This window comes from Trachemys scripta, chromosome 6, assembly GCF_013100865.1.
Source record: "Trachemys scripta elegans isolate TJP31775 chromosome 6, CAS_Tse_1.0, whole genome shotgun sequence".
In the NCBI taxonomy this organism is placed as follows: domain Eukaryota; kingdom Metazoa; phylum Chordata; order Testudines; family Emydidae; genus Trachemys; species Trachemys scripta.
In genome coordinates, this window is record NC_048303.1 from 122,731,302 (window position 1) to 122,744,303 (window position 13,002).

At 41.9% G+C, this 13,002-nt stretch overlaps 1 protein-coding gene across 1 annotated transcript in view; it reads right to left on the minus strand.

Annotated features, from left to right (window-relative positions):
• Positions 1 to 1,566: 1,566 nt before the first annotated feature.
• TMEM175 (transmembrane protein 175) overlaps positions 1,567 to 13,002 on the minus strand; it is a gene marked incomplete at its 5' end in the record, with an annotated part of 37,362 nt that continues 25,926 nt past the window's right edge. Inside the window, 3 exon segments of the mRNA XM_034773160.1 lie at positions 1,567 to 3,994; positions 4,884 to 5,022; positions 8,322 to 8,400. Coding sequence (XP_034629051.1) covers positions 3,331 to 3,994; positions 4,884 to 5,022; positions 8,322 to 8,400 — 882 coding nt within the window.

Below are 13,002 nucleotides of genomic sequence, written 5' to 3' on the forward strand. Positions count from 1 at the left end.
ATTCTCCTTAGCCCACTGCAGAGACATTTCATTTCAAAGTTATGACAGACAAAATAAACAGAAAGATGTGCTAGCAGATTCTTAGAAACTGCAAACAACCTATGAACAGGTAGCTATTAATGGGATCTGCCTCTTTGTACACCGTGATAGGTAATTATAAAAGTGGCCATCGTTGTGGGATCACAGTTGCATTACGCAGGAGCAGGAGAGAGAGAACATTTGCAGAGGTCAACCACACATTGCTATTGCTTGTTCCAGGCCGACTATTCTACTTTAGGGGCAAATGAGGTTCTCTGAAGCAGTCAGTATTGCCAGAGCCACAACTTTCATCTTCCCCGGAAATGAACACACAATCCTACTTGTAAACATTTTCACTTCCAAGAAATAACGACTTGTTTTTATATGGATTAAAAATGGATAACATTCTTTGGTACAAAGAGTTGTCCATTTTCATTAGAGCAAAAGCAACATTTATAAAAACAGTTGAGTTTCAAAAAGAAAGAGGTGTAATCCTTACTGATTTTGGGTAGAAACCTGCTGTAAAAAGGTGGAGTTTAAACTGTCCCATCTGCTTGACAGTCATGGAGTCCACAGTTCCTGTTCATTTGAAAATGCAGCTTGTTTCATCAGAACTTACAAAGAGACACGTCAGACCAATCTAAAGCCAGCACTCTTCCTTCTTAAAGGAACTTTCAGGTCAAGTTTGTCCCCAAATGTAGGGGTTTGGAAAATTACGTTGAACCATACCTGAATGGCTAATTTGAATTGAGAATTGTGAACTGGGTTACAAGTAGAAAAATGCTCTCTGTGGAAGAGACGCTTAAATCTTTGCTAGCCACCACTCTTCCAATAGAATTGGGGTTCAAAACAAAGGTGGTATTTAATCAACATGATTATGTCCGGCAGTGAGTTTATCTAGTTTAATTCACTGCTCTTGTAGAGCAGAAACAAAAACTGTTTGTAGGACATGCCGCACTGGAGTGCTGCTGTCATAGCCAGAGGTTAGGGGTCTATTACAGGAGTGGGGGGGTGAGGTTCTGAGGCCGCGTTGTGTAGGTCAGGCTAGATGATCATGATGTCCCTTCTGGCCTTAAAGTTTATGAACCTGTGAGTCTAAACCATTTTATCTTTCAACTACTAAATCTAGCCTCACAAGAGAGTCAGGATTTCTTCAAATTTAGTGGGATTGATGTTAGCATCAAAGCTTTACCGAACACATATTTCCTGCATTAGACCAGGTTTGTATGCCCTGCTTCCTCATCTTCTTAGACCAAACTCTCCCTCTAATGTATAAGTAGACTTCTCACGTAAGTCCATGAGTTCACAAACATGTAGGAGTACATGGCTCCAATTTATTTAACATCATTGGTGACTAGAGACAGTTTGCTGAAGGGGGAAAAGAATGGTTAAAGGAATATAAAAAGCACCCTACAGATTCACCCTCTGGCCAAAATACATCAGTGTTCTAAGTAGATTTATCCCATTACATGAATTAAGACTCCAGTCCAAAGATGCTAAAGTTAAAGATGGAACAATAATATTTTTCAAGAAAATAAAGACATATTCCCAATACATTGTTTTAATTTTAATCATCAGGTTTTGATTTAATCTGATCAAAAAATACATTAGATGCTTTGATTTTTAACTGATCTGAAATTATTACAAATACAAATATATCAATTGCATAGCAGTATTAAAACCAATGAGAACAAAAACAGAACCAAAACTGCTTTTATCAGATCTCACACCGAACAGCAATATGCAACATAATACACAACCCCACTGTAAGCTATTCACCATAAACCAGGTACAAAAAACCTCAAACAAACTGATATTCCCCAAGACACAACCCTTCAGAATAGGGTGCAGAATACCAACTGCTACATTTTGGTACTAAAGTGCACTGTACTAAAAGGAGAGGTGCTTTCAATGCAATCTGAACTGGGCTAACTTTTTAAAGTGGTTTTCAATAAGATTTATTCTACTTACTTGCTATAGAGTTTTTTAAGAGTAAACATGATTCCTCACATAGTTTTAAATAGAGCAGAAGTATGAGGCACAGACATTTCACAATGCAAGCTAATGACTCTATCCAAGAGAAATATGTAGCCTGCAGACTTCTTCAGGGGAAAGGTGTACCTGCGGCACATGGCCCAAAGTAACAACTTCCTTCCACACATAGAAGAGGGTGGGGGAACTAAGAGAAAGGAGTTCCCTTCCACCTAGGCACTGTAACTCCTCCTGCTGGGTCAGTTCTCCTTGTTCTCTCCTAGAGCTGTGCAGCCTATGGGAGTTATCATATTAACCCCCTGGGCAGCCTCTAGATAGGGAAAAGGCCCCTCACATACCTAGGAATTAGGTTAAGAACAGCAGCTGCATGCTCCCAGTGTCCCCTAAATCACATTTCCAGGTGCAGATTGTTGTTGGGGAGTTTCCCCTGGGGGCTAATAGGATAATGGAGAGAAGTGCAGAAACGTCTTTCATCTCTGGCTGGCAGCTTTGTTTCAGAGCTGAAGACAGAACTACTTCAGGTCCCACAGCTCTTAACATTCTTCCCAGGAGGAGGTGAATATGGCTGTTCACACCCTGAAATGATAACTATTCACATGAATCCTGTCAGGTTAAGAAATATTTTTTAAAAACACCACCACGTGATTGACTTAATGGATTTGTGTTTGTGTTAGGGTAGTCTGGGGAATATTGTGTATGGGCCACACATTCCCTTCCAGCCTGCACATGCTCAGTAGAGCAACCCAAAAGACAAGCAACTTTTGAAGTGCAGCCACAGGATTGGTGACTTTGCGGAAGGGCCACAGGAGGAAAATAAAGGGACGCTGGCATTCTACATGGGTAGGACAAAGGTTTTTTGAGGATTCCCCCACCTGGGTGCCGAGAGGGAGTCTCCTTCACAATTTCCAGCCCCCTCCCTCCGCCTTCAATAGCGGCACAGTCAGCTTCCAACCATTCTGCTGGTGGTTGCCATGTTACTGACTTTCATAATGTATATCACAGCAACAGGTTAATGCTGCTTATCTTCTGATGTGTTTCTAGTGCATTATCACTGCAGTAATGCTTCAAGCAGTATTTTTTTCCTCGGGGGTAGTCCGTTAAGGAGGGAGATCCTGCTGTTCTTTGGCTCCTCCACTCACCCAAGTAACAGAAATACTTATATTTCTAAAGAAAGGGACATGAGATCCTTTAGCTAAACATTAAAGATGCCCCAGTTATGGCCAACGTAGACTTTCGTATAGACCAGTCATCTACTATGTTAGAACAACACCAGTTAGAATTAGAAATAATGTTACAATTTCACATGCGCTGCATGGAAATCTATGAGAGCGTTTCAGCAGGAGACAAACACGTTTCCTCTTCATCTAACACTACGTTCTTCCGTCTGGAGAGAGACAACATTGACTTCATAATTGCCAAAGAAATCCTGACAAGGATGCGCAGGGCAAGGAAAGCAAAGGGGACTACAATCTGCATGATGTGAAAAATCGCTGTGCTGAACTTACTTAACAAGCAGGTTAGAAAGAAGGCCCCAAGGCTGACACAAGGGTAGAGAGCAAGCTTAGCAAACATAAAAGCATGTTCCTTGCCGCCATACCTCGCCAAAGGATGCAAGGTTTCCCTTTCGTGGAACAGAGCTGTGATCCATATAGCAAACTGAAAGATGCTGGCAAAGAAAGTGATTACACAGCTGACCTGAATAGCTTCTATTTCATTGTGAGACTTCTCTGCAAATTCACTGGTCAGCTGGTAAGCGAGAGGAAGCCCTCCAATGAAAGCCAATGAAAATGTGTTGAGCAGTCCCATAAATCGACTTGTTTTTGTTATGTAAAGAAAGAGCGAGTGGTGGACAAACCAGAGAAGACCAGTTGTTACAAAGGAGGCAAAGTAGGCAAGGAAGTTTGGTCCATATTCACTTAAAGCTTCAATGAGGCGGCCATGGAATTTGTCTTTAACTTCTTTGGAATCAGGGACATTGTCCTCACTGTTGAGGACAAAAAATTATTTTAGTTTGCATATTAGTGGTATAATGGTGCAATCTGAGAGCAGTAAGCATGTAGTTCCACTGTGAAGAGTAACTACGAATAGCATCATAGGCTTCCCGCTTTATTGTGCTTCTGTGATCCCCCAGCTTACAAGTTAAAAAGCAATTCTTATAATTGACTGCTCTGCAAATTCATCCTAGGATCTGAAAGCTTCCTGGATCATGTAATATCAGTACAAAGTTCTCCTGCAGAGCTTCGTTACCATTTCTGTTGATGATATAAGAACCAGAACAGAATTCAGCTTCTTAACTCTTTGCCTGACAGAGCCAGCATCTGACTTTCTAAATATGTGGCTAGATCGGCTTTTCCAAACATCTGAGAATGGTATATGCGAAGCCTGGTATAATTGCGTTAAAGAGGGGTAGGGTTTATTGATTCACACATGGAGAGGGGAGAAGAGTTCTTTGTTAATAGTTTGGTTGTATGATTTGTTTACATTTGTTTGTAACTAGGATAAGAGGATTGGTGCAATTGTTTGTACAAGTCAAAATAAAATAAGTCCATTCTCTTTCAACACCCGACACCGTATATACCCACATACAGCCCCATGAGGACTTGAAAGACCCCAGTTCAATTCCCGGCTTCGCCACAGACAACCTGCGTGACTCTGGGCAAATCATTAGCCTCTCTGTGCTTCAGTTCCCATCTGTACAATGGGGATAAGAGCCCTGTGCTACTTCACAGGGGGGCTGAGCGGATACATATATTCAAGACTGTGAAGCCTTTGAGATGCACTGATGAAAAGCGCTACGTAAGAGGTAGGTATTATTACCACCATTACATTTATATCAGACAATTCAGGGTGTGTCAGTCAGCACAAAGTCTTACCATATATCCAAAATGAGCAGGGTTGCTACAATAGCATACACACCGTCACTGAAGGCCTCCACTCGTTCCTTACTCAAAGGTTCATTGAGGTAAAAAGTGAAGGCCTCTAAGCGATGAGACTCCTCATCCTCTTTTGGACCTGCCAACCATAAGTCATGAGTTTAGTTTATGTTCTGTATAAATCAAAACATTAAACAAGCATTACACTAGAATTTCAACAGTCTAGTCTGATGCTCCTGCTCTCTCAAATCTCAAACTTGTGGAAGTAACAAGGCACTGGTCAATCTGACAATTCAATCACGCTGCTTTCCACTGCAGCCATCCCTTTCCTGAGGCTGATGTTAAGAAGGCCTTCAGGGCAGGGGACTCGTCTTAGAAGCACCTCACACACTGTTGGTACCAGGTGAACAATGACTCAATGTTAGTGTTTTAGTTTAATATTTTGATAACTCACATGACAGAAACCCTGTTACAGCTCAGGAAGGTCTAATGGATCTTGGGGCTCTGGTCTGAGTAGAGGACTTCCATTAGTCATTTTTTATTAGCCCTTTCTCTGTCTCTGGAAGATAGAGCTCTAGTGCTACTCCAAATTAGATGGTCAGTTAAGTACACCTCTACCTCGATATAACACGAATTCGGATACAACGCGGTAAAGCAGTGCTCCACGGGGGCGGGGCTGCGCACTCCGCGGATCAAAGCAAGTTCAATATAACATGGTTTCACCTATAACGCGGTAAGACTTTTTGGCTCCCGAGGACAGCGTTATATCGAGGTAGAGATGTATTTAGTCCCAGGTGCACTAAATACAGAAGAGCTACCTATATCAAAAAACCCTTCCAGATTCAGAGAAGTAATCAGGCATTTCCAGGAATCAAAGGAAAACACATATTTGAAAGCTAAATGAATCAAACACAACTAAAGTTACCAAAATGCCATAAAGAAAAAGTGCATACAAACAATATCCTCTTTTTCCTTGGTTTTTATAGTTGCATTAAGTGTTTTATTACATGTCATTTTGATATGAGCAAGAAAGAGGGTAACCATATAAACTGAGGGCTATAGCTAGTGAAAAATATGCAATAAAGCTGGATTTTCAAAGTAGCCTAAACTAATTAGGTGCCCAAATCTCACTGAGATTCAGTGGGAGTTAAATGCCTTTAAAATTGCGGTCTAAATCTTGCACGAAAGCTACCCTGGTCCCCACCTCTCTGGAGCAGCAAGATCTTTTGGCATGGTTGGGCATAGGGAAGGGTACTGCTGTTAATGGCCTATATCTTCAAACCAAAGAAAGCAAGAGCCTGTGTCTACATCTCCACACACAACCACCCCATGTGCTCCCAACCTACAGGCACCCACTTAGGCAACACCTCCCAAATGTGCACTTCCTTGCCTGGGTCTATCCTCGCCCATGATACCCCTCACCTGAGGGCCATTCCTGTCTCAATCCCCACGACATAGCTGCTTCTCAGGAGCCACACAGTCCCACGGGGCACTCATCACACACTCTCACTCCTTTCCATTGCACAATGGACCTCCCCTTCTCCTAGCCCCAGCTCAGCAAACAGCTCCTCTGGAAAGGCCTGGGGCATGTTGACACACAGCAGGCATCCCGCAGTGTCTGTAAGTGGTATGGGGAAAGCACTACAGTGTGGCTGCAGTTCTATTAGTATAAAGGGGCTTATCCCAGTATAACTATTTCTGCACAGCAAAAGGAAAAAGCTATCCCCAGCATAAGGCACCTTCATACAGGTATAACTATGTCCACACTACGGGTTTAGCTCTTGGAATAAAAAAATAATTGAACGGTCAAAATAACAAATCTCACACCCTAACAGAGCTTGCGAGCCCAGTACAAAACCGGTCTGCAGGCCAGGCCTTTCGGGGCCTTGCGGTGGGGAGCACTCACCAGCAGCCCTGCCTGCACTCTGCCTTTGCCTCGGTGGGAGAATTTCACTCTGCTGCCCAGGAAGGCTGAGTGCTTACTGAGCTGGGGCCAAGCTCTTCAGCCACTCAGCCCCCTGGGAGCTCAATAGCTCTCCCAAGTCAGCAGCCACCCACATGGGGAGGAAGGAGTCCCATGTGCTCAGTGGAGGCCTTCAATCCTGTCCTACACAGTTTGTCCGCAGCACCTAGGGAAGCTGCCTTCTTCCCCCCAAATCCAGTCGTTGGTCAGGAGAAGGGGTGCTTGGGCTTTGCAAGAAGTAAGCTCCCAGCTCTTCCCACAAGGCTGGACTCTATGCTCGGCAGCCAGTTCTGGGAGGGGAACAGGGACCTTAGAGCCTTAGACAAGCACACTCCAACAAAGGTCAGGGTGGGAGAACTGAAAGGACAACAGAGGGGTGTATTAAGAATAAGGGTAAGCAAATCTCATGCTTCAAGCCATTAAAGGATTGTTGCCAGTGAGAGAAAAATATCTGCCCTTGCCCCACTCACAGTGCACTATGGAAAACCTTTCGCTTCCTCTGAAGCAGTAGGTGTTGGCAACTGGCAGAGGCAAACCCCCGGCATTTGTGAAACAACGATCTCGCTCTGTATGGCAATCCTGTGTTCCAATACGCTCCCCCCGTCTTCACCTTGGCTTACCACCACCCCCAGCCCTCTGACCCTCTTCGTCCCTGCCCTGTCACCCTCCACCCCTTTCCTCTTACCTGATCCCTTCCTAACTAAATTCTCTCTCTCTCACACACAAAGTAGTGGGACAACACGCCATTAGCTGCTATCACATTGCTCAGTCTGCTGTGTGTTATACCCCTTCCCGCACCTGTGTCTGTCTGGTCTATATCTATTATAGACTCTTGGGGGAAGTGACTATGTACTACCCTGTGAGGGCTTACCACAACAGGGCCCCATTCTTGGATGGTCCTTAGGCACAACCATCATAAACATGAAGAAGAAGAATACAGTACTTGTCTATCGCCAGGGTTTCTCCTCTCCAAGTAGCTGACACTGCCCCCTGGCATACTTTGCTTGTAGCTGTTCTATATATAACAGATTCTGTGATATTTTTTAAATATGAATTTGGGGAGGGGGAAGATACTACTACTGGGGCCAGGGCCAGTGATCAGAGAGAGATCTCACTTCTGAAATTATTCAGTTATTATGCTCTTTTCCAAAGGGGGTCAGAGGAGACTCTTGATGCAGTGTGTTCTTCAGGTACAGCCCAAAATAGGTAAAGCCAGGAAAAAGGTTCCCAGAAAGAGGCAGAATGGAAGGCCAGAACTAAAAGTTTATCAGTGGGTTCCTAATAGAAACAGTGGAACTAGAATTACTAACAAACTTGCCGTGGATTCTACTGCACCTTAGATCTTTTAAAACAGCTTCATTCAAATTTGTGACAACAAAGGGGACTGTGAAATAAATCATATTTTAATATATCAGCTGAACAATATAGTAGAGTATCTAAAATTAAATGCACTCCTTTTGGATACTGTTACTTACCAACAGTCTTGTTTTTACACCAAATAATTAACCGAGTGATGTGTGGCAAAAAGATAACAAGCCCAAGCAGAACATAAGACTATAGAAGAAATGGAAACAGTTTTAGTTTTCAGTTATTGCAAGATAAATACAAATATTTTGTTCTAAGTTAAAAATTAATTATTCTTTTTATCTCTTTCATGAACATGTTGATTTAACATGCAACTCATGAATTTGCAACATTGAAATACCCTGACTGTAATAGAAAGTATACATTTTATGACAGTGATTGTACTGAACAATCACTACATTAACACATTTATCCAACAAATACATGAACACTACAATGTCAGTAGTGGAGTTTCTCTAGACTAGACTAATCTTCATCTTGAATAGTATGAGTGTACACTAATATTTACCTCCCTCCACTTCCTTTACCAAGTTCAATATCTGTAATTGGGAGGTACTGAGACTGGAAAGAATATAAAAATTCTGCTAAGCCTATGACACAAAAATTTAGTTATCATTTGTATAGCACTTAGTGGACTTGTGAGCCCAAGGGTCCCTGTGCTACTTGTCATTTGCCATTCAAAGTCTGCAATGGCTCAGGTATCACATCAAAGGAGACAATGCTGTTTGTTATGTTTACTTTGTCAGTTACAAATTTTATAAAACATACATGAAACTCTACTGGTTCCTTTAGAGCACAGAGCAATCAATCAATTGCATCGAAGCAGATGTGTTAAAAAGTCTTGTAATGTTTTGCGAGGGGGGAGGAGGGGAAGGGGGCTGGGTTTTTACTACCCTTAAATTTTGATTGAAATTTAAACTGGACTACTTCTGCACAGGTTTAACCAAAAACGACATATTCCTAACACAGAATACCTGTCTGCATAATTGGGTTTTAAAAATTTTTACTGCTTCTGAGCCCTAATATTTCCAGTCCTTAGGGTAAATTCATCCATGTAGAACAGTGGTTCCCAAACTGGGGTTCGTGAACTGTTACAGGGTGTTCTTGGGAAAAAAATTCCCTAATGGCGGACAGAGCTGTCCCTAGGGACCCCGGGCAGCACGGGGCCAGCAGCCCAGAGCCCCTGGACTTCCAAGAGCTAAACAGATCAAAGCAAGCAAATCTATCACACTGAGGAGATTTAAACTTCAAGACTCCTTATAAGAAATGGAAAGGGAGGTGGATATTTTTTGCTGTTTTTCAAATTAAATAGGCAGCCAGTATTGTTTTTAAAATTATTAAGCTTTGTTGTAACGTGCGTTGTTTGCCTGGACTGCTCAAGACCTGAATTCTTGTGTAGGAGGAACTCTTTGAGTTGGCTTCTTAAGTATCTTCGTGCTGTTTCACATCTGATACTCCTTGATGAAACATAGGAGCCTTGTCTTATAACAGGCTTATTCCAAGTGATACAAGCTACAAAAGTGAGATATTGGAAGAGTGTTGCTGTTTTCATAATGTAATAAAAACACTGCAACGATAAATTTATTTTAGTGTAAATAAGATGCTCTAATAAATTTGTTAGTCTCTAAGGTGCCACAAGTACTCCTGTTCTTTTTGCGGATACAGACTAACACGGCTGCTACTCTGAAACCTAATTTTAATGTGTAATAAGCATGTCATAAAAACAAATTTTATATTTCCAAGGTCACTGCTTTTATAATTTATACTCAGGTGAAGGAGAAAATCCCTGGAAATATTCATTTTGAAGAGGGGGTTCGCAAGACTTGACATTTTAGTGAAAGGGGTTCACGGGTTGTTAAAGTTTGGGAACCACTGATGTAGAAGACCAGTGTGGCACTGACAGATCAGATGTCAGCTCAGGTCAGAGACAGGTCAATTCACTTGTGTATCAGTGTAGATCAAAGCAATTGTTAAATTTATGAGTATCTTTGGTGTTTAAACCATATTAGCATAGATCAAATTAACTGTTATATGTACAAGTGTGTATTCAGATGTTTAAACTTCATGAAAACTAGTGGAATGTTACATTACAACAGGAACAATACAAGTAACAGCAATCATTTACCTTATGTACACCCTGTGTCTAAATGGCCCATCAAACTACAAAGAAGCTTTGTGAAAGGCAAATGAAGAACTTTCGTGGTCATGGTGTGTGGTGACTGGAAATCAAAAGACTCCAAATGTATTCCTCGCGGTCATAAAAGGAAAAGTCCACGTGGATAGAGACACGGTCAGCTTTTTTTCCTCTAAGAAGGAACTATAAATATGGATTCAAAAAAAGATCCTGCATCTCTAGACTATTTGGATTCTTACAGGGAAGTGTACCAGATGCAAAGCAGAGATCCCCAGACACCTTCTGGGTTCCCTGGAAAGACTTTTGGGAAACTGCCAGTTTGTTACATCACTGCCGCTATTTGGATTTACAAACTATGACTCACCTGTGCATATATTTTACCTGTTTTAATCTTTCAATAACTCTCATTTCCTTTTCTTAGCTAATAAACCTATAGTTTACTAGAGAAATGGCTACTGGTGTTGTCTTTGTTGTAAGATCCAGCGTACCAACTGATCTGGGGTAAGTGACTGGTCTCTTGGGACTGGGAACAATCTGATGTGGTGTGATTTTTGGTTTGAGTGACCTTTTATCACAGAGTTCAGTTTGTCTGGGTGGTAAGATAGCCTGGAGAGTCTAGCAGGGGTAATCAATTATTTTTTGTCAAGATCCAAATTTCTTGATCAAGGTATAGTCAAGGTCCAGACTCCAGAGAAAATCATACAAGAACAACAACAACGATAATAAGCAAATAAAAATATTTTGAGGTCCATTCAAAAGCAACTGGCGGTCTGGATTTGGCCCCCAGTCTGCCTATTGACACACCACCACTTTGGGCTGTGTGTCCTGTTTTTTTGCCCTGAGGTAGGCACTCACAGTTGTGAGCCATTCCAGACAGCGTGACAACCAGCACAAGAATTACTTCAGTCCTCCAAATGGGGCCTAAAAGAGCACAGGATGTGGGCTAGCCTCTTGCACAGGAGTAAATTGGTGAATGACTCATTCTGGATTGTGTATAATGGAAATTGTGTGTGTGGGGGGGGGGGGGGCAGAGAAGGGGAAAATAGGTTGTGCTTATTTTAAATTAAAGCTCTCAAGTTTTTGCATCCTATGTAATTCAAGGTTACTATTATGAAGACAAGTCATCTCAACCTTGTGAATATATCAAAAGGTTGATGCAGTCTGTGGAAGTCTCAAGAAAAAGTCAAACGAAAACAGTACAAAATGCCTGAAGGGGCATCAAGCAGAAGCAGCTCCATAAAGAGACTTTGTTTAGAGGACTCTGTCTGTGGACGCCGAGAGCTGGCGGGAGCTCAGCTCGTCACTGGTTTCCATTTAATGAAGATGGAATAGGAGTTGGCTGTAAGGCCTGGGATTCAGCCAGAGGAGTTTGTTTTGGGATGGTAAGTCTGATAATTAGCTGTTGACTGATCTACTTACTCTGTTCTTGGGCCGTGTTAATGGCAGGAACTATATTTGTCAGGCTTTTTAGCCAGTTTCTTATGTAATTTGATGTTTATTTTACGTACCCTCACACGTTAATTTTGTTCCATCTGTTTATGATCAGCAACCTGCTGCCTTAAAGTTACTGTTAGCCTGAAAGATCTTCCTCTGAAGTGTGTCCAGACCTGAGAAGCTAAAACAAATAGACAAGGATAGCAGCAGAGCATTTTTCTGATATCCATGCCACATTATCATACTGCTTCCTGTGATCTAAAAGCCTTCACGGCATGACAGTGGTTCTGATTAAGCCACGTGACAGCAGGTAACCAAGAAACAAACCAGTGTTCTGGAAATTCCATGGCACAGAAATTTGACATGGGCAAGACTTTAAATCACTGAGTCTATGGGTTCCCAACCTGGGGGGTTTCAGTCAGCCCTAGGGAGTTGCGACCTAGATGGGAGTCATGACGCAACGGTCTTTTCAGCTGTACTGATTTGGGAGGGAACAAGAACCACTGACTTAATCCACTCGTTAGCTGGTGTCAGAGCGTCTCCTGTGTTACAATATCTAGCGCTTTGTGTGGACGTGCTTTAAATCTGCTCAGTGACGGGGCTTCAACTGCTGAATTATACAAGGTTACAGGTTGTGTATTATGATTAGTATGATACTTTATTAGGCAGAATACTGAATGTGACTAATGAAGTTTGTCAGGTCACACTTTCAACTAGCACAGTGGTTCCCAAACTTCAGCAACCTGTGAACCCCTTTCACTAAAATGTCAAGTCTCGCAAACCCCCTCCTCAAAATGAATATTTCCAGGGATTTTCTCCTTTATCGGAGTATAAATTATAAAAGCAGTGATCTGAGAAATATAAAATTTGTTTTTATGACATTACACACTATTTATTATTAAAGCAACAAAGGGTCCTGTGGCATCTTTGAGACTAACAGATGTATTGGAGCATAAGCTTTCGTGGGTGAATGCCCACATGCGTCTGGGCATGTGCTCCAGTACATCTGTTAGTCTCAAAGGTGCCACAGGACCCTCTGTTGCTTTTTACAGATCCAGACTAACACGGCTACCCCTCTGATATTCATTATTAATTATGATTATTACAGTATTTTTATTACATTATGAAAATGGTGACACTCTTCTAATATCTCACTTTCGTAGCTTGTATCACTTTGAATAAGCCTGTTATAAGACAAGGCTCCTATGTTTCATCAAGGAGTA